Here is a 22,579-nt window from a genome sequence, read left to right as displayed (position 1 = left end):
ATATGATTACAGAAAATTTTTGGTAGCAATTCTGGACCATAACTCAGGAAAAGAGTAGACAATGAATGGTGGAAAATACTAAGCACGACTGTGTCACTGCAGGAAAATTATAGCACTATTCTCCAGTCACTCTCATCACCAACTTTCTCATGTGCAGAACAAGGAGAGAAGATAAACAGATCTGTGTAAACAGTGTTGTAGTAGGCATGTCACGGACCTTGGTTTGTAACGCGGAAAGGCCCTTCCCCATATGCTTGTTATTGGTAGGCGTGTCACGGACCTCGGTTTGTAATGCGGAAAGGCCCTTCCTCATATGCTTGTTATTGGTAGGCGTGTCACGGACCTCGGTTTGTAATGCAGAAAGGCCCTTCCCTTTCCTTCCCTTTCTTAGGTGAACCAATAACAAGCATATGGGGAAGGGCCTTTCCGCGTTACAAACCGAGGTCCGTGACACGCCTACTACAACAAAACAGAAGTGTGATTTTCACAGTGTAATATAGTTCTAAAATGTTTAACTTTTAATAACCTACAGAAGTTAATATTACAAGTAAAAATCCATTATTTTTAATAGTTGTGTTCTGAATAACAACTACACTATGCTTAGAAAAGCTCTTAAAAGTTCTTCCTCAAATTATGTTTCTGAAATAATAATTGAACAATTAAGACAAAAGAAAAACAACGCTATCTTGCTGCAGTGTAAACAGGTGAAAGTAGCATAATTAATTTCCACACTTAAGTAATGATCTGTATAAATCATTTGAAGCTTCATTATAAATCACATTTGACAGAGGTGAGCCATTAATATACTGCTATCCAATAGTTTTTCAACTTTAAACACTGGCTGAAATAATGAATGCGTATAAAATTGTGACTCGTAAAGTTTGTTTTTCCTACAGGTATGCGTATCACTCACATAAATGCCAAGCACCTGCAAATTGGGAGCTGGCACTTGTAAAGAATGAAGCACCACAAATTTTCCTCAGACACACAGTCCATACCTTCCACAAACATCCCAAAAAGGTGAATCTACCCATTCAAAGTACAATTATGAAACAGAGGAATGCAGTTACTAATTTTACCAGCATAAGTTATGATCAATTTTTAACCCAGTGAAGCAAAATACTCAGGTGCCAGTGTTTGTGGCATAGTAATAGTGCGTCACTAAGAACATTTAAAAAGCTCTCTAAGAAGCAGGCTTCAGGCCTTGGTACTGCAGAGTTGTCATTGCTCTTTCTCCTACAGCTAATCAGTCTTTGCAGCCCCTGCTCTCTCCGTTTCAGCTAAGATGGAATTGTTTTCTTCAGAGTGTCTAGTATGATGCTATGTTTTGCTTCTAGGAGAAAAACAATGTTGATAACACACCTATGTTTACAGTTGCTGCTAAGCAGCACCGTACAGAGCCAAGGCCATTCTCAGTGAAGGGCCCAAGGAGCTGGGAGGGATGAGAATTAGGACAACTGATTTAAACTGGCCAAAGGGATATTATTAAATAGAGTTATCTTGACTGTCAAGTCCTACTTTTTTTCTTCCAATTCTCTCCCCCATCCCATGGGGAAGGAGGGAGTGAACAAATGACTGTACAGTGCAGAGCCACATGCCAGTTTAAACCGCAACACCTGTCTAAGGAATACAACCAAAAAAGGTCCCACTGCTGGATATTTACCACTGTCTTGTCTTTCAAAATAATAGAAAAAATATATATCTTTTTTTTTTAAATCACAAATGCAGTTTGAATAAATTCGTTTTGATGACCACCACCAATATCGTGCTATAAGTTTTATCTATGACTTACATTATACTAGCTACTTTTATAAGGTACATCAGATTTAGGATCATGAATGAATATATAGCTGCTACAGCAAGAAGGACTTACATCACCTCTGTCTTTTCAATTGGCCACTTGCAATTATTTATTTTTAGGATCTGAGGGAATAGCACGAAGTTGCATCATAGGAGAGTCAGGCTGGGTGTTAGGAAAAGGTTTTTTTTACCTGAGGGTTATCAGGCACAGGAACAGGCTCCCCAGGGCAGTGGTCATGGCCCCAAGCTGCTGGAGTTCAAGGAACATTTGGAAAACGCTCACAGATATTGAAATTTAGGTGCTATTTATGTGGAGCCAGGAGTTGGACTCCATGATCCTTGTGGGTCCCTTCCAACTCAATATTCTGTGATTCTATGATTTCAATCTATACTCATATATTACACCTCAAAGGCACAATTTGTAGCTCTGCTCTAGAATCCCTCCAGGGTATCTGTTTTCCTTAGACTGCAGTACCCACAATTCACTATCTTAAACTGACAATTATCTTCTGTCTTACATTACTGAAGTAAAGATAAAGAAGTTTCCTTTATTTTATAACCATATGGCATTTTCTTTTGTCAGAGAAGTGAATTAGAGCCATCTATCTTTGTAAATTTTGTCAACTGTTTTATTTTTCTACATATTTATAAGCATAATATGTTTTAGACTACTGTTAATGTAGAATTTCTATCTCTTCTGAAAATCAACATCTGCTGAGGAAATTTATAAGTTCTAATAATTACGTTTCAAGGATATAATGAACATGAACAAACATAGATTTATTTATTGTAACTCGTTCAGCATGTTCTTTTGCACTGTCTATGCAAATTAAAATTTTAAAATGGATTCTCTGTATGAATTAAATTGCTTTGCCTAGATAGCTCTTCAAAGGATTCTTCAGTCTGCCCACATTCCAAATTGATGTTCAATGTGGAAATCGACTATCCTAAACGCTGTCTATTTCACACACCACCAAGTTTTGTAAACACAGGGATCTGAATCAAGGAAATAGTGTACAAAAAATTGTAGCTTAACCACTATGTCTTGCTTCAGTTACTAGAGAAATGATATAAATACATCTCATGAGTCACCCACCTGAGTTGAGCCAAAAGGTTAATCTTGAGGTTTGCATAGGAATTAGATTTCTAAACAGAGCTTTGCAGATTGACAGTTGCACAAAGCTAGACAAGCAAAACCAAACTGCGTTATTTAGCTACAAATGCAACCAAGAATAAAAAATCCTTAGAGATCCTTGTAAGATTACAATCTAAGGAAAAAAAAAACCACAAAAATAAATTGACAGAGATGCCTGTTCAACATCTACAGTATTTGCATGCTTTGTACGTACCTTGTCTGAATTCAGTTTTCCTAGGAACTTCTGCAAGATAGCACTTCGGCAAAGGGAATGATGAAAACATTGGCCAAGGATATGGATCACTGCCCTAGAAACAGGACAAAAAGGTAAATTAAGACAGAATATGAATTAATAGCATTTTCTCAACTACTGGACAAGTCAAGTTCCCAGAACTACTGATTATGCTACAAAATTATGCTTGATACTACAGGACAAGATGAAACACTTCATTACTAAAAGAAAAGTTAAAGGACACAAAATCCACAAAGTGTTTGAGCTAGAACTTGTTCTGGTGCACACCGCTGACAGTTTTGATGCTATGATGCTTTTTTCAACCAAAAGGGAAACTGCAGTTCTCAAAAAAGCACTGTATTTCCAAATTTATACATTGATCTAGCTGGCTTTCCTGTGTTTCATCTTTATGAGAGTGAGAGGCAGTAAGAAGCAGAACATTTAAAGGAATTGCTTAACAAACACTGTACTGTAAGAACATCGTTGAAAGCTCAAGGTATTAGATACTACAGATGAAAAACCAAGAACAGAAAAAACATCACATAAAAGGACTGTAAAAAATGAAAAGGCAATGAAGAAAATACAGAAATATAAAAGTGAGAAATAGACAAATTGCATTCATTTTTATAGTGAGAAAAGTAGCACTAAAATGAAGCAATACAAAAATTTCATCTGAATGTAGCAAGTCCCAAACACATGCAAACACCTAGACAATAAAAGCATGTGTTTTTTTCCATGACAATGGTTGCCCTTTATAAAGCTACAGGTGGAGTCCTATTTCTTAAAGATAAATAATTTCCACACGCTGATATCAACAAAATGTTCAATCAATTATAGAAAGTAATATTGTTGAACTAGATTCTGACCTTATCTAGTCCTCTCAAAGGCAAAATCCTTTCCTGTGGTCCTCCAATGAGATTTATTCTAACAAGAACATGGTTTCTCTCAACTGATAGACTATCAACGATAAAATCTCTGTAAAACAAAACAACACACAAAAAATAACTGAAATAAAATCAGAACCAACTTGATTTATCAAAGACACGTAAGCAGTTAGGGGACAAAAAATAGAGCAGAAAACTCCACAAACTTTTTTATACCCATGTGCTCAGTAACTAGGGCAGAAACAGTTAATGGAGTGTCCAAGTTTGTTTCTTATTTGGCCTATCAGCAAATTTCAGCCTTAAAAAATAAGTAGTTACTCAGAATTTGGGCAAAACCAACTTCCTGTCTGAAGTCACTGTGCAGCCCAGTGCACAACATTTTTTAAAAGGAATAAAAATCAGTTTTTATACACCAAGTTTCTTAGAATACAGTATGAGTTATTGTTTAAGGAAAAAACAGGTCTCTTCTTCAAATAGTAATAATGGCATTCATCTGTTGAGATTTAACCCACACTGCTTGATTCAAGCTCTGTACTAGTCCCATATGGCAAACAGAAAGAGTTAAGTTCTTAATGTTCAACATGTTAACAGAAAGAACAAAGTGTCTGAGACTAAATGACTGCCAGCTTCAGACCTCCAAATAAGTTTCCATTTTTTAAAGATGCATGGTGTGTTTTTACTTAAATGTCAGCAACAGAAAGCCACTGAAGTTGGAGAGATGACTAAGTTACACATACAAAAAATTGAAGTACTGGTGCCTTTAGTATATGAACATAAATACCATTATATACATAAAAGAATAACAAAATAATTTAAAAATGCATATTTACATTCACACACAAAAAAAGAAGTAAGATTAATTTAAATAAAAATACTTTAACTTTTGAGTTGGAAGTAGGAAACAGAACAAGCCTGTTGCATCTTTTGTTAATTTGAGACAGACGACAAGCATGCATGTAAGAAAAAATAGAATAGATGACAACTTCATTGAGAGCATCTGTATATTTAAAGTCACTACATTACTCATATATTCTAAGGAGAAAAGTCTGACAGTTAAAAGTAACATTTACATTGGTCAATTCTTACCCTGGACCTTCTGAAGTTTCTGTGACATTTTCTTCCTGAGCAGTCAGTAAGACTTGTGATACTTTATACTGAGCCTCCAAGAGCAAAAGGGTATTAAGCTCACAGCACAGCACATTTAACAACCTGCAGAAGGACACATCAAAATGATAGTGCATCAGTCAGAATACCAGTAATGCAGGATAAGACAAAGGTGAACATGTTTATAAGATCTCAACATGGGGGAAGGGGAGGGAAGCTTAAGTATCTAAAAAACACTCAGACAGAACTGGATCAGAAACTCTCTTATATATCCTGTTCAACCACTCAAGTGTCACAACCTTGAGCAAAAAGGGAATAGCTCCTAGCAGATTTTTCATTGGTCAGCTCAGTCTGATTTTGAATTTATATCACAGAAATGACACAGACTGAATAAAACATTCTATGTGACTTGAAGAAATTATTCAATAAGTAGCTGGTAAGGTAATGTAAAATCAGGTTACTCCAGGCAGCATGGGGATTAGAGAGAAATAAGATAAAAATACATCTTTCCTTTAGAAAATATGCTCATAAGCACTTCTCTATGATCACATTTAACAACAGTTCAAAAACAATAAAATATTTAACATCCAGCAAAATCAGCAAATTTGCTGTTTTTCATTTTTATTTCTGAAAATCTCAAAAGAATGGTGAATAATCACAACAGCAAATTACATGCAATTTTCTTTTGTAACTTCAGAGCAAATTAACAGTGAGACTAATCCAACACATTTCATCTGAATCCGAGGTAAGTAAATTCTGTTTTTTCTGTGTATTAATCTGTTTACTACAACACAGAAACAGAATAATTCATTGAAGGCTTCCTGTTCATTCAAAATGATACAAATAACCATTCTTGTTGCTATTCTTATATGGCTTTATTGCAATCATAAAACACATCATAAATTATCATCAGTATTATTGTTTGCATTCATGTAAGACTTGATACGAACTATGTCGTGTTTGAAATTTATAGTCTATTAGTCAATGCTTGTGTCTTCCATGGAATTCCCCAAATGCTTCTACTGAGAATAGCAAAAATTCACAGGCCATTCTATGGATGATTTAACACCAGCAAATTCACAGTTGTGACGAAAGAATAAATAGCCAAGATAATATAAATTTTCTGGATGGAAATCAGTAGTGAGTGATCTTCCCAGGGGTCAGTGCCAGGAATTATACTCTTTAATATCTGATAATATAAATTTTCTGGATGGAAATCAGTAGTGAGTGGTCCCCCCAGGGGTAAGTGCTAGGAATGATACTCTTGAATATTTTCTTCAGTGACATCAACAATGGGGTCGAGTGCACCCTCAGCAAGTTTGCAGATGACACCAAGATGTGGGGTGTGGTTGTCATACCAGAGGGACCAGATGCCATTCAGAGGGACCTAGACAGGCTTGAGTAGTCAGCCCAGGTGAATCTCATGGGGTTCAACAAATCCAGGTACAAGGTCTTGCACCTCAGTCGAGACAATATCCACTACCAATACAAGTTAGGGGATGAAAGGATTGAGCACAGCCCTACCAAAATGGATCTGGGGGTACTGGTAGATGGGAAGCTGGATATGAGCCAGCAATGTGCCCTCGCAGCGCAGAAATACAACCTGTATCCTGGGCTGCATCAAAAGAAGCATGGCCAGCAGGTTGAGGGATGTGATCCTGCCCCTCTGTTCTGCGATGTTGAGGCCTCACCTGGAGTACTGTGTCCAGATGTGGAGTCCTCAGTACAGGAGAGACATAGACCTGTTGGAGCATGTCCAGAGAAAGGCCACAAAAATGATCCAAGGAATGGAACACTTCTCCTAGGAGGACAGGCTGGAGCTGAAGGCTCCATGGAGACTTGATAGCGGCCTTTCAGTATCTAAAGGGGAGCTACACAAAAGAAGGGGACAGACTCTCTTGCAGGGTCTGTGGTAACAGAACAAAGAGAAATGGTTTCAAACTTAAAGAGGATAGATACAGGTTGCGTGTAAGGAAAAAGTCTTTACAGTGAGGGTGGTGAAGCACTGGAATAGGTTGCCCAGAGACATGGTGGATGGCCCATCCCTGAAGACTTTCAAGGCCAGGCTAGATCAGACTCTGAGCACCCTGATCTAGCTGTGAATGTCGCTGTTCATTGCAGTAACGTTGGACTAGATGACCTTTCAAAGGTCCCTTCCAACTCTAAGGATTCTACCATTCTATGACAGTACATCTTTTTTGTTGCTGCTGCTGCTTTTTTTTTTGTTCTGCTTCAAGCCTTTTGAAGTTCTATTTTATGTTAACTATTCTTGACGCTGATTCATTTTCAGTATTTCTCTAAATCACATAAGAAGAAATGACACTTCAACTGTATGTTTTTTTTTTATTACTATATAGAAGAAAAATCCGCCAAAAGTGCACTGAAACCATGATAAATATGGATCTATTCTTCCATTAAGTATGATAATTTTAAGTGGTAAATAACCTGTTTGAGGTTTCCAGCAGCTAAAAGCCACCAGGAGAAGACTGATGGCTGAGAATGTTTAAAACATCTCCAATACGCAACGCAAAGCAGAAAAACAAAGCAAACCACAGGCAAACAGAATTCAGCAGAAGGGACAATGGTAGTGTGACAAAATATGAAAGATCCTAACATAAACAGCCCCTGCTAGGGCATTCAAAAGACACTTTAAAGGCTCATGCCATCTAACAAGGAGACTGGTTAAGATGGCTGTGATTGTTCAGTCTGAAGAAAAGATGGCTCTGTGGGGATCTTATCAACATGTATAGTAGAGTTGACTGGAGAGTACAGAGACAATGGAGCCATTCTTCTCAGTGGTATCCACAGAAAGAGCAAGACAAAATACGTGCAAACCAACACATGGGAAATTCTACTTTAACATATTGCGACAGTGGTGAAACAGGCTACCTAGAAATGCTGTCTTGTAGATATTGCACACCAGACTGGACACAGCTCTAAGCAATGCCCTCTAGCTGAATCTACTTTGAGCAGAGCAGTTGGACTAGACAATCTCCAAAGTCTCTTCCAATGCCAAACAACTGTATAATTGAAGAAAGTCCAAATGCAGATTAAATAAAAATAAAAAAAAAACATCAGAGGGCAGTCTTTCATAGAACAGTAATTCTAAAAAAATTCTGAAAAATCTAAACACGTATTATAGTTGTGAAAACATGGCAACAATAAATAATTTATTTTCTGAATTCTGCATTTCCTGTCCTACGTGATACCTGTCTTTCCTGAAGGCTGCTTCCTGGATTCTCCCCTTTCAATGATAATTTCTCAGCTATTACTTCAAAGTAGAAATGTCTGGTCTGAAAGAAAGCATGTTAACTGGTACTTGCGTAGCCACGTAAAGTGGCTGTCTCCTTGGATTTGGTAGGTGGAATCATAATGACTTCCATAATTATGGCAGAACAGAAGATCCTTCATAGAAAATAAAACATCTAGTAAATAATTCTAGCTGCTAAAAAAAAGTTCTCTAAATTTTTCTCACCTGAAAAGAATATAATAACTTCATTAGCACTAATAAATTTCTGATTTACTAAAAAGTTTATGAAGATAGCTTATACCTGTACTTCTCAAATTTTTCACACAATTTCCTTTTAAAAACACAAAATATTATGATGTTCCTTGTATTCACATTTCCTCAGCCTTCTGTTTTTCTCCCAACTTCAAATTATACCTCTTTCACACACTTTTTTTTTATTGTTAAACACAATTCTTGTTTTCTCCAGCTCCCACTAGAGCCCCATAGACTATTCTTCCTCACTATCTTAACATATTCTTTCCAACCCCAGTCTGATACACTCTTCACTTCAGGGGTGCCTGCAAGCGCTCATCTGGCAGTGAAGGATGCAAAATACTGTTGGATAGAGTAGGATACTGTAGTTGTACTGTCTGTGGTGGGTTGAGCTAAGCAGCAGCACAGTTTTCACTCACTTCCCAGTGAGATGGAGAGAGAAACAGAAAAGTAGAAGTGAGAAAACACATGGGTCAAGATAGGCAGCTTAGTAAGTAAAGGAAAGATGGGAAAAAACACAAGTGGTGGAAAGGTAGTCACACAACACTTCCCACAAGCAGATCAATGCTCCGCCATCCTCTGAGCAACAGCTACCTGAAAGACCAAATTCCACCACACCTAAGTTTTTATTGCCAAGTATGTTATTATATGGTATATCCTTTTGGCCAATACAGGTCAGCTGTCCTAACCTCTTGCATACCTCAGCCTACTTGCCTGGAAGTAGGAAAAAGAGAAAAACCCTATTCCTGAGCAGTGTTTGCACAGTGTCAGACAAAACACTGGTGTGTTATCAATATTGTTTTAACCACAAATAAAGACGAAAATAATTACCTTTTTCTCAGCCAGACCCAGTGTATAGTTCCAGCAAAAGAAAATAGAACAAAATTTTATGCTATAAGTAGTACATCCACCACAGGGAAAAAAGAATCTGGCACATCCAAAGTAAACTATGCTGTTATGTCAATAATTTGTTTGTTCAGGCAGTGCGCAACTGTTGACCAAACCTGAAATGTATGCGTCTATGCTGTCTATAAGGCATTTTAGTGATGTGATCCCAAAATGGAGGACTAAGCTGGTCTCCAGAAAAGGGTTTTCTTTTGGTGCCTGTTATAAATACAGGCATGGATGATTCAGCTTAGTGTAAATACACAGAATGCTTTGTAGAGAGCTCAGTTATGGGACAAGTTATGGTCTTTGCTTCTCTCTCAGGAATCAATATTAAAAACATGAGTGGAAAAAATGAAGACTGGGACCTCACTGCCACAGGAGAATTTCCTTCTTGATAAATGAATATGGATACCACCAAGCCCGAAGCAAAATTTTCATGAAATAACTCCAGTGTTGTCATCATGGGGGATAACCTCAAAACAGTTAACATCAAAGCCTAAATTACAAATTTGATTTATTCTTTATAATGCTTTGAGTAACTGCCTGAGCTCCAATGAGAATACTAATCCAAAAAGCAAGTTGCAATTACTATCATTGAGTGCCAGATAAGTAGATAAAGGCTATAAAAAAGAGAAACTGAAAGGCACCTAGTTAGCTCTGGAGTGTAACAGGCATGTGGAAGCTCCAACCATGCAAAGCTTTGCAAGCTGCATTTGCAGATTGAACAAAAGTTGATAATAATGAGAGAAAATGCCTCCACACATCATCTTTCTAAACAATCAAAGTTTATAATTGTCCCACTGAACGTAAAGCTCATAATGGTATTGCAAAATATAAGATAGTGTGGGTACAGAGTATTTATGAACACCCTGAGTTACACCTCTGATGCCTGGGCCACTGGAGGATGCTACCTTCAGGTAGTCATGTTTTTCCCAGTAAGGAAATTCAGGGACTGATACATTTCTTATGATGTTTTCCACGTGAAAAGATTTTCAAAAGAGAACCCTACAGCACTTTAGCAACCCAGTGTATTTACAAGTCAGGTGTCATGTGATTGCTAATGGTAACAGAGTATCCCTAGCTAAACAAAAACGCTTTTCATGAGCATCACTTGCCAGCCTAGAGGTGAAGCATTTTAATTTCCCTCAGTATGTATGAAGAAAAAAATCAACAAGTAATTCATATAATCCTACCACAGCACCTGTGGTTCCTACTGTATTCAATATAAATTGTTCTAAATTAATAAAGTGTCATGGTTTTATGTTTTTTATCGGTATTCCATATCGTAACATCATGCAGTGTACTGGGAGTTAAAGAGTTAATGCTGCAGTTCCATGTATTGTCGATATTTCCAGTTTCTTGGTCTTAAAAGAGAAAAATGAACTACAACTCCTAGAAAACTTCATTTTTCCATTTCCATTTTATATTCGGAGGGAAAGATAAAATTGACTGGGAGTCACAAGACTTTCCTCTTTGCACCCTCGCCATTCACCTACAGCATTAGAGTACGGACTTCAGTCTCAGAAACTCTCTCATTTCATTTGATTTATTAGTTTCAATTCCAATCAGATTGTTTTATATTGTGTTATCTCACATTCTGCTACTATACTTAGTAAATCAAGTTCCTTAGCTTGTTGCCACCGTTACCCTTCGTCCAGCCCCATCTGCCTACCTTTTCCCTTTCCCCTCACTTTCCCAGGGCATGGGTCATTTGGTCCCTTCACCCCCTTGTCACAGAACTAGGCTGAACCGGGCCAAACCGTGACATAAACCTAACAAATATATTAACACATAAACTAAAAAATAACAATTAATTGTGTAACTATATAATGTGAAAGCAGACAATCCTGTTGCAGCTCCCCTTCACTAGTAATGTGGACTCTGTCCTCTTTTAAATTTGGATTATTAAACAGGAGTCAATGATTTGCAGGACGCATGTGCACTTTCCAGTGATCACTACTGCAGAAATCTTTTCCCTTACATCCAGTACGCACACTTAGAGGTAATAGGCTGCTTTCCCAAGAATTGTTTACTACCTGGTAAACAGAAAAAAACACTTAAAATGGTAGAAAATAGCTCACTAATTAATTATTAACTCAATCAATTCTCATGTAACTGAAAAAGGGTTGGCAGAAAATAACTGGAGGATTATTTAGGCCTTCACACTTTCAGAATCCGACTCTGGCAGAATTAGAGAAAGAAAGAAAGAGTTTCAAGACACAATTCCTCCCCCTTTCCTTGAGAGGAGGAACTCAGTGAACATGATTTGCTTCATTTCCCAAAGGCATAATGATGTTGAATGCCACAGGATGTGGCACGTGGAAAGTTTCTTCAGTTAGCAATATCACAAAATCTGTGGCAAGAGGCAACGTCCTAGCCCTGTCATTCAAATGTTAGTGATTAAAGGATTTCAGAGACATTAGATAACACTGTTCATGGGCTCTGGCAGTACGTTTAAAGGAAAGAAATGTGGAAGACAAGAAATACAACAAGGAAGGTGGAAAGAAAACATTAAAGTAGAAAAGAATGCCATGTTTTACAAATGGGAAATATAATTTGTTTAAATAAAAGTTATATAAAGAGACTGGTTTTAAATAAAAAGACTTGCTTCAATTTATAATGAATGAGATCTTAAAGAACTACTCTAGAACATTTCAAAAACCTTCTGCTAATCAAAATGCTTTTTAATAAAAAGTGGCCAATCTAAATAGCATAGTAACCTGAGGAAAAAGAATGATTATGATTTATATCTTCTATCATTATAAAACATGATAATTAATACTCCTTCAATTAAAATCACATGCTCTTAATTAACAGTACACATAATGTAGGTACAATTAAAGTGAACAAATTATTTCATATACCACAGCTACCTCATTATTAAAATGCAATTATATTTTAGAGAGTGTGTTCACAATGAAAAGAATGCAGTGGTGTTTACTATCTCTATTTCCTAAAAGCCCAAAGTTATCTCCTGCCTAACAATCATATATTTGTTCATCTCTCACTTCCTGTAGGATTTAAGTCATTCACTTGGATTGCTGCATTGTGCTAGTGGAAATTTTGACTAATTTTGAGGCAAAATTCAAAGACTGGTTGATTTTGATGTCAATACAGTATAAGCCATTAAAATTCTCTTACATAAATCTTTTCTTTCCTGGCTTTGTAGCACAATAGAAATACAAGGGCTGCACCAAGAGTAATGCCTCCTATTATATGATGTTGGTCAACAACGTCAGAGGCAGATGGTGGTGGTATGGCAGTAGAGGTTGAACCTTCCCATCAATATTCCATTATATTTTGTTGCAGTGTGAGAGCTGGCAGCAGAGGGGCTGCCTGACAAAAGGGTATCTGATGTGGCAGTGTGTATGAAGCAATGGTGTGTCACTGAATTCCTCCATCGTACCAGCTGACACTCCTCAATGCTTGCTGAACGTTTATGGAGACCAAACACCATAGTGAGGTGGTGGGTGGTGCATTTCAGTAGCGGTGACAGAGGCAGTGGTTCACCTTCACTGGTGCAGATTTTTATGAGCAGCCTTTTGTTCATAGCTGGCAAAGCTGTATGGCTAATCGTGGTGACTATGTTGAAAACAGCATTTTGTAGCTAAGAATTTTCTTTATCAAACAGTGTTATTTTGCTCTATCTGCTGTAGTTTCCATGGAAATAAAGACGAGGCAATACTTTTGGAGCAACCTAACTAGATATAATGCTTCTTTTATAATATCCTGAAGCAGTTCAGCAAGTAAAAATTTAGTATTGTAAGAAATAACATATTCACTACATTATGAAACAACAAGAAAAACTCAAAACATTTATTACACAAAACTGAAAATAATAATCCAATACCCCTTTTCTACCTGCAGTAGGTTCTGTAGATCCACAATCCTGAAGCTTATACTGATGAATATGTGACTTAAGACTAATATTTACAGTTATCTCTAATTCTACATAAACACTTTTAGAAGAATTATATAGAGCACTGTATAAATAGTCCTTTTTTCAGACTTACACAGGCCTAAAAAAAACTTTTTTATTGCTGTTTAAATTATGATTTTATAAAATACAGTGCTTTCAGAAGTCTCTAATGCTAAGCAAGCACATTCTGTCTTTAAAATTAAACAGTTGCAATTTGCGTAAAGAAAAGCATTTGACTATGAGTTTTCCATGTACTTTCCCTCAGAAATCCAAACTGTTGAACAGAGTACTGTCATCGTTGTTTAATACCTACTAGTGTTACAGTGTTTCAGTGAAGAAGTGCAGCCTTATAACCAAATACTATTCTATTTCCGAATGTACATGCAAAAGATCTGACTTCATAATATCGAGGAGTTCTATTGAATTATAGCCAAAAACAGGGGATAGTGGCAAAAAAAGAGAAAAAAAAAAAAGAAGAAACCACTTTTAAGGAACAGCATGTCAGTACATGTTACAAATGTGCTCCCTTAAAGGAGGAAAATTTTTGCAAAGCTGTCAGTAGGCCCATTCGGATCCCCTCCCACTGACTATAGTCTATGCGTACTCTCAGTAACACTGTTTCCCCTTCTTAGTCTTCTCTTTTTCATACAAGTCAACAGTGACTGTTATCTTTGAACTTATTTTGGAGTGTACATACTTTTTAGAGATTGGAGGGCTGGTTATCCAAGGCAAAAATTTCATACTTTGCCATGCTTTAATTCAACACAGTATTGCTCCAAAATCAATAGAAAACTGTGTCTCTGAATCTGCCTCTGAATCTGCTTCTGATGTCATGAGTCTACACAACAAAACAGGACGCATGACTCCCAGAGTCAGCCTTCATACATTAAAATGTATTACTTAGATTACTGCTATGAATTCCCTTTCTCTATGACATGCGCTCTTATGTCAATTTAAGTTCAGAATATTGGACACTTGGATTCCTGTGCATCCAGATTTTCTGTCTGTACAAAAGAGTGGCTGAAACAGTCCTCAGTGTTCTTCTATCAACCAGTGCTGGTCTGCTTGATAAATCTCCAGCTTCTAAATAAGTTCGAATCTGCTTTGAACTGGCAGTTTGAAAATCATTCTATATACACATTAAGAACAGAAAGATGCAAGTACATAGACAGTTCCTATCTCCAGCTTCTTGCCTAAAGTTTTCCTTTTTGAATACTATTTAAAAAAAAATTAAATGGGCCTTCAGATGAATAATCTCATTCTAGAAATATGCAATAGCTCCAATAAAAGAAACGTCATATCAGAAAAAGGACTTCATCAGAGAATCACAAAATGGATAAAGGTGGAAGGGAACTCTGGAGGTCATCTGATCTAATGCTTCCACTCAAGCAGAGGTACCTAGAGAGCAGACCATCCAGGACCATGTCCAGTAAGCTTCTGAAGACCTCCAAGGAGGGAGACTCCACAGCCTCCCTGTGTAACCTGTGCCTCTGCTCCACCACCAAATGGTAGGATTCATGTCAATCACCCATAGAATCACAGATCATCCTCAGTTGGAAGTGACCCACTAGGATCATCAAGTCTAACTCTTGGCTCCACATGGACTACCCAACATTCAAACCCTATATCTGAGAGCATTGGCCAAACGCTTCTTGAACTCCAGCAGCTTGAGGTCATGACCACTGTGTGATCACCCTGTTGGTGAACAACATCTTCCTAAGTTCCAATCTGATCTTTCCCTGAGAGTAGCTAGCATCTTTGTGAATCAAATAATTAACAGTTTAACCCTTGACTAGGAGACAGACATCTGGAAGTGTCCTCAGAAAGCTACACTTGAGAACACCTGAAACTTCAAAAGTTAAGGGGCTTCTAAAATCAAGATCTAAGAAGCGATGGATCTTTCTGGATCCAGTCAGAAATGACCTGATAAAAGCTCAGAAACAAAAACCCAGCTGCGTTTGTGAAAATTCTGAAGAAGGTTCTTAAGGCAAAATACTTCCAAGCTGAGAATTAAAAAAATAATGACAATAACCTTACACTAGGATAACTAGATGCAGACCTGAGTATTTAACTTTGATCACAATGTGCCTTGTCTGTACAAATGCATTCTCAGAAACATTCTTCATATGGTAAGAGATATTGGCTATACAAAATCAAATCTAGCTTCCCTGCATTTTTCCCTTTGATTTCTGCTGCATGGACACTACTTCTCAGAGCAGGAAAGAAAAGCTGACTCTACAGAACTTTCCTTCGAGACAATAGTTTAGAATTCATACTTACTCAAAACAAAAAAACTCACAAAAAGTGCAATTTAGAATTAAAAAGACAAATAGAAACACCTATGGCTTTCAGACTAAATTAACTAAGGAGATAACTACATATTTTAAATTCTATATAGTTAGACAATTCATAAATAAAACAATATTCGATCTCTGAAGTACAGTATACACATGGAAAAAAAAAATGGAGTTGTAAATTACAAAAGCACTCTTGAACAATAGGGACGTTTACAGGAGCTCAGAGTATAACCTCTGAGTTAAATAGACTGAAGTTGAGCACTTAGCTCCGGACCGGCTACAGAACAATGATACTTGACTAGATAAAGAAGAACCTATATGGCTATATAAATGCTGCAACAGATAAAAGAATGTGGCTTTGGTTGTACAATTAGTATCAAATTTAGTGGAAAATCAGCAAAAGCATACTGTAACAAAACCATTTATTCTTTCAATGTTGCAGTTATCAGAAACATTTAAATATTTTATTTCTACATAGCAGCAAAGAGGAATGTAGCTCTTTTGCTCTAATTATCTGTATAAATTTTCAGATCTGTTCACCTTCTGATATTATGTTTATCTAACTATTGTTCAACTTGATAATTTGGATGGAAGTTGGTCAAGAGCATACCAACTAAATGAGACAAAGTTTACTTTTCAGAACCCAAGTCTATAGTCAGCATTGTTCAGAGAAAAGCTCATGGAACACAGTTTCAAAAGTAACTGTATACTTACCGCATTAAAATAATAGACTAGGGTTTCCTTGCAAGTCTTAATAATGCAAACAATATGGTAAGCATGGCAAATACCAGATTAATTCAGAATTTGAGTATTATACCAGTAAAGAACTTTTAATAACTACATGACAGGTTCTCAGTGCAAGCAGCTGAATTTTCATAATACAAGGATTGTATGTGCTAATTCTCTATTTTTTGGGGAAAAAATTATTTAGTGAGTCCCATATGCTCAGGGAAAGTCATTTGATCATTAGAAAAACACATTATGTTTTTATAGAGAGGCCTATATTAGAATCCCTGGACTTGTATCTTTCTTTCTTTTATAGGAAAAGTATTAAAGGGCTAACAAGGGAAAAGGGCTTTTGAACAATAAAAACAAAAAACTCAACACTGGAATCTGGCAGTTTGGCTTTAAATATGAATGGAAAAGAGGAATATCTGACATTCTCTGGATTTTTACTTGTTTTTTTCCTTTGCCTGTGTTCAATGTAAAATGTCATTACCATAGTGACCTCTGAAGCTCATCTTAACTGTTTAACAATATGGCTTATTTTAAGTGATAATGGATGAATTTGTTATACTTCATGTATGTGTAGTTATGGGTAGTTTTGTTACTTCACATGATAGAGGCCATGTTAAAAACACTGTAAGCATTAAACACAAATTCACTGCATGATCTACGTGTTTAGACCCGTTTCTTACAGCATGGAAGTCAACTGCTTACATGTTCAGATTCAGTTATTAACTTTTGCATAAAACCAAAAGCTTTCCCAATATCATGGTACAAAAAGCGTATTCTTTGACCTTAAAAAGGTAAAACACAATCTAAAAGCAAACTACTATTTTAAACTTTAAAACATTTCACTTTTCTTTTTTACTTAATACAAACTTGTCAAGTTTTTTATGGAGTCACAATAATCCTAAATGCCTAATAACATTATTTTTCAAGTAACATCTTAGAATTGATTGTTCCTATGTAATTTCTGATTTCCCCAAAACAGCATTTGTAACTCCTGACTTCCAAGAAAAATACACAAATTCTGCCACTGTTCATTCCCTCCATACTCATCCTTACCAGCAAGTTACACTATATCTTACGTTCCTTCATATATAGTATGAAATAAACCATGTTACCATGATAATTAAAGAACAGATGTAGCTGCAGAAAGCTAATATTGCAGTACTCAACCAATTATATCCTATCCAGGCTATATTCTGCACAAGTAGAGTTATCAATATTTTCCATACTACAAAGACAGTTTGTATTTCAAGTGCATGTTTCTTAATTTCAATTAATGTTACTTTTTTAAAAAAAGGGAATTAAATGATTTCTATATTCATCTTTGGAAAATAGAAAAAAAAAGAACTCAATAAATGCTGAATCTATAATATGTGTATTAAAATATAACATTTAATTTAAAAAATGTTCTCACTGTCATGCTCACACTTTCTAATATTAAGCGTTCCTTCAGGTTCTAGAAACATTTATCATCCAATAGCAATTTTCTCAAAATCAGTTTTGCTGAAATTGGTGGTATAGTTTACAATACTTTGCTTATTTTAACAATTCAGTATGATTTTTTAATGCACTACAATGGATGTAATACATTCTTTTCAATCAACTATAAAAAATAACAAAATTCAATTTCTATTATTGCTTATCGTATTACAATATAACCATTTACAGCTAATAAGATTAAAGTCATTGATATTCTCATTTTGTAAAACAGTTTTCATTCAATCTTCTTACATGAGAAAAAAAATAGAGGATACAGCGGTGGAATTTCACCTTCATGAATAATAAAGCAAAACAATATTATCTTCTCAGAATCAACACATTCAAGCATGTTATAACACATATACTATTTCTTTAATGTAACCAGTGAATAAAAAAATAAGCATCTTACCGTAGACCAAAGACATGCGACTGTTCATAATTGAATAAGGAATGAATTTTTGCTTCTGAGTTCAAAATTATAATTCTGTCAATGATACTCTGCCAAAAAAAAGTCAATGGTAATATGAAATCATATGCAAGGTTTGAAAAAGAAATAACTTTACAATTAGTAAAAAAAATTAAAAAAAAATTGAGCATACAAATAGATCCTAGCATATTGGTATATCATCTATCCTCTTATTTAGCATTAAATCATGACACAAATGTTAAACTGTTGCTGGGTTTTTTAATGTCTGAAATGTGTATACATCTAATTTAATGAAAAGGCATAAGATCTTTTAGTACAACATCTCTGCTAACACTGCTTAGTACTGTATGTTTCAAAACACAGATGTTTTCAGTGACCAGCCTTCAAGGCCATTCATGACTAGGCTTGGATGTTGAGGTTTATATCTTTCATCCTACAGCATCTAATGTAATAAACAATGACCTATGCCTGATTCCTTCTTCTTCCACAAATTCAGCTTAATTCTCAGCTCCTCTGGTTCACTGCATATCTAAACTGCTCCTGAAGTAGTAACTTCATTACAATAACAAGAAATACAAAAAAACACTCACTGATGTTATCTTTTCGGAGGCATGTAATATGGTAAGAAGAAAAAACTGAAAACTCTTTTTGGGCTGTGTTTAATGTGAATTAAATCCCATCTTTTATTTTATCCTATTTTAAAAGTATGGTCTGAGAGACAGAAGAGGGAGTTACTATTCAACTGGTTAGATCAATGAGTCATTTCAATATCAAATTATAGAAAAAATGCATGCTTTCTAAAAGCAGCCAGAGTTCTGTATTTCAAAACAGAGAAAAGTAAATACACCAAGTAAAATTTCCAGGACTGGAAAAAAAAAGCTAAAACTTGTCACAGTTAACTGCCTTATTAAAAAAAAAATTATACAATTTAAATAAAGTGAAATCGTATTTTCCCTATTCATTGTTTTTTTGTTCTTTTCTTTTTAGGGGGAGAGCCAGGCTATAAAGAACAGACAATTTCTACACAAGTTCACAATAAAAGTCATAACAAAACAATTTGACTTAGGCTTCAAGGCTGTTCATAAAATTGGTAGTGCAAGTGATTATTTGTTTACATTTTAATTTCAAGTATTTCAAAGAATCATAGAATCATTTCAGTTGGAAGGGACCCTTAAAGGTCATCTAGTCCAACTCCCCTGCAATGAAAAGGGACATTTAGAGTTGAATCAAGTTGCTCAGAGCCTGGTCCAGCCTGACCTTGAATGTCTCCATAGACAGGGCTTCCACCACCTCTCTGGGCAACTTGTTCCAGTGCTTCACCACTATTTTCTTACATCCAGTTTAAATTTACCCTCCTCAAGTTCAAAACCATTTCCCCTTGTCCTATCACCATGGATCCTGCTAAAGAGTCTGTCTCCTTCTTTCTTACAGCCCCCTACAGACTTTGAAAGTCTGCTATCAGGTCTCCCCTGAGCCTTGTCTTCTCCAGGCTGAACTGCCCCAACTCTCTAAGCTTGTCCTCAAAGGGGAAGTGTTCCATCCCTTGGATCATTTTTGTGGCCTTCCTCTGCACGTACTCCAACAGATCCACGCCCCTCCTTGTACTGAGGACTCCCTCCACATCTGGACACAATACTCTAGGATAGGTCTGAGTAAAGGGGCAGGATCATCTACTTTCAGCTGGTGGCTACGTTTCTTCTGATGCAGTCCAGGATGTGGTTGGCTTTCTGGGCTGTGATGGCACATTCCTTGCTCACGTCCAGTTGCCATCCAGCAGTACTCCTAAGTCCTTTTCAGCAGGGCTGTGCTCAGTGCTTTCATCTCCAAGCTTGTACTGATAGTAGGGATTGCCTCAACACAGGTGCAAGTCCTTGCTCCTGAATTTATTGAACCTCATGAGGTTCTCCTTGGCCCACTGCTCAAGTCTGTCTAGGTCCCTCTAGATGGCATCCCATCCCTCTGGTGTGTCAGCCATACCACACAGCTTGGTGTCATTCACAAACTTGCTGAGGGTGCACTCGATTCCACGGTTGATGTCACTGATGAAGATATTAAAGAGCATCGGTCCCAGTACTGACCCGAGAGACAACACTCATCAGTGATCTCAATCCAGACCACTGACCACCATTCTCTGGATACAATTTTGCAACCAGTTCCTTGTCCATTGAATAGTCCACCTATCAAATCCACATCTTTCCAGTTTGGAGAGTGGGATGTTATGGGGGACCATGTCAAAGGCCTTACTGAAGATCAGACAGACGACATCGATAACTCTTCCCTTGTCCACTGACACAGTTACACCATTACAGAAGGCCACAGAGTTGGTCAGGCAGAAGTTGCCCTTGGTAAACTCATGCTGGTTGTCTCATATCACCTCCCTGTAGTCTATGTGCTTTAGCACAGATAATGTTTAATGCCAAAATGTTTATCTGGCAACAAAGCTTCTCCACTCAATTTATATTAAAGCTAGTAACCCACAAAAGAGGAGAAAGAGTGGGAACACAGAGAGGCAAAGTCCCCAGGGACTGGAAAAAAAAGGAAACATCACTCCCATTTACAAGAAAGGGAGGAAGGAGAACCCAGGGCAATCCAGGCTGGTGAGCCTCACCTCTGTGCCTGGGAAGATCATGGAACAGATCCTTCTAGAAGACATCTTAAGGTACATGAGGGATGAGCAGGTGATCCGAGACAGTCAGCATGGCTTTACCAAGGGAAGATCGTGCCTGACCAAGCTGGTGGCCTTCTATGATAGATTGTCAACATCAGCGGACAAAGGCGACCAATGTCATCTACCTGGATTTGTAGAAGGCCTTTGACATGGTCCCCCACCATGTCCTACCAATGTGATGAGATATGGATTTGAGGGGTGGACAGTTCAATGGAACTGAACTTGGAATTCAAAGGAATTGGTTGGAAGGCCACAGACAGAGGGTTGCAGTGAATGGCACTACGTCCAGGTAGAAGCCGGTGAGGAGCAGTGTCCCCCAGGGGTCTGTCTTGGGACCAGTGCTCTTCAACATCTTCATCAATGATGGATTTGAACGCACCCTCAGCAAGTTTGCCAATGACACCAAGCTGAGCGGCATGGTTGGCACGTTACAAGGAAGGGATGACATCCAAAGAGACCTTGACAAACTCTAAGGGTGGGCCCGTGTGAACCTAATGAGGTTCAACACAGCAAAGTGCAAGGTCTTACACATGGGCTGGAGGAATCCCAGGCATATATACAGACTGGGGGGAGGAATCCTTGAGAGTAGCCCTGAGGAGAAGGACCTGGGGGTCTTGGTGGATGAAAAACTTAACATGAGCCAGCAGTGTGCTCTTGCAGCTTGGAAGGCCAATGGTATTCTGGGCTCCATCAGAAGAGGGGTGGCCAGCAGGGACAGGGAGGTGATTGTCCCTCTCTACTCTGCCCTCGTGAGACCCTATCTGGAGTACTGCTTCCAGGTCTGGGGCCCCCAGTACAAGAAAGACAGGGAGCCGTTAGAGAGAGTCCATAGGAGGGCCACAGAGATGATCAGAGGGCTGGACAAGGGGGAATGGTTTTAAACTCAAGGAGGGAAGGTTTAGATTGGATGTCACGGGGAAGTTCTTCACAGAGAGAGTGGTGAGGTGCTGGAACAGGCTGCCCAGACTGGCTGCAGATGCTCCGTCCCTGGAGGTATTCAAGACCAGGTTGGATGGGGCCCCGGGCAACCTGGTCTATTACCAGATCTGGAGGTTGGTGGCCCTGCCTGTGGCAGGGGGGTTGGAACCTGATGATCCTTGGGGTCCCTTCCAATTCAAACCATTCTATGATTCTATGATTCTACAACTACTTAGAAAGCAGACCAAGCCCTGCGTTGTAAGCAAGAGAGAACAAGGTCCAACACAAATTCCACTCAAAAAAATGTGCGGATTAATCTGCACTGCTCAACTACAAAGCATAACCTGAATATTACAAGTAGGTATCCGAAGTAGGTGACATCCTCAGATACTACATCTTATATTAAGATTCTCCATAATCACTGGAAAAAGTACATCTGGAGGATACTTTCCAAGCTAGATTCCCTTCTATGTACGTTGAATCTCTCAAAGGTACGGTGGAGGCAGGCAGAAGGACCCTGATTCATCTGCTCCATTTTCTAAAATATGTTAATATGGCAAACTTAGTTTTAGAAAAAGAAAAAAGGCATTT

General features: G+C 37.5%; 1 protein-coding gene across 11 annotated transcripts in view; it reads right to left on the bottom strand.

Annotated features, from left to right (window-relative positions):
* TBC1D32 (TBC1 domain family member 32) overlaps window positions 1-22,579 on the bottom strand; it is an 85,297-nt gene that overhangs the window by 30,513 nt on the left and 32,205 nt on the right. For all 11 annotated transcript variants that reach the window (XR_002436686.1, XR_002436687.1, XR_002436688.1 and 8 more), the window contains 4 exons: window positions 18,385-18,473; window positions 5,138-5,260; window positions 4,034-4,142; window positions 3,150-3,243 (listed from right to left, as the gene is read on the bottom strand). Coding sequence is in view for 8 of the 11 variants with exons in the window: in XM_021391001.1 (XP_021246676.1) it covers window positions 3,150-3,243; window positions 4,034-4,142; window positions 5,138-5,260; window positions 18,385-18,473 (415 nt within the window). In the remaining 3 variants the exon portion in view is untranslated. The remainder of the gene's footprint in view (window positions 1-3,149; window positions 3,244-4,033; window positions 4,143-5,137; window positions 5,261-18,384; window positions 18,474-22,579) is intronic.

Source organism: Numida meleagris, chromosome 3 (assembly GCF_002078875.1).
Source record: "Numida meleagris isolate 19003 breed g44 Domestic line chromosome 3, NumMel1.0, whole genome shotgun sequence".
In the NCBI taxonomy this organism is placed as follows: Eukaryota; Metazoa; Chordata; class Aves; order Galliformes; family Numididae; genus Numida; species Numida meleagris.
The sequence above is the reverse complement of the archived record's forward strand: the minus strand, read 5'-3'. Positions and strand labels throughout refer to the sequence as shown.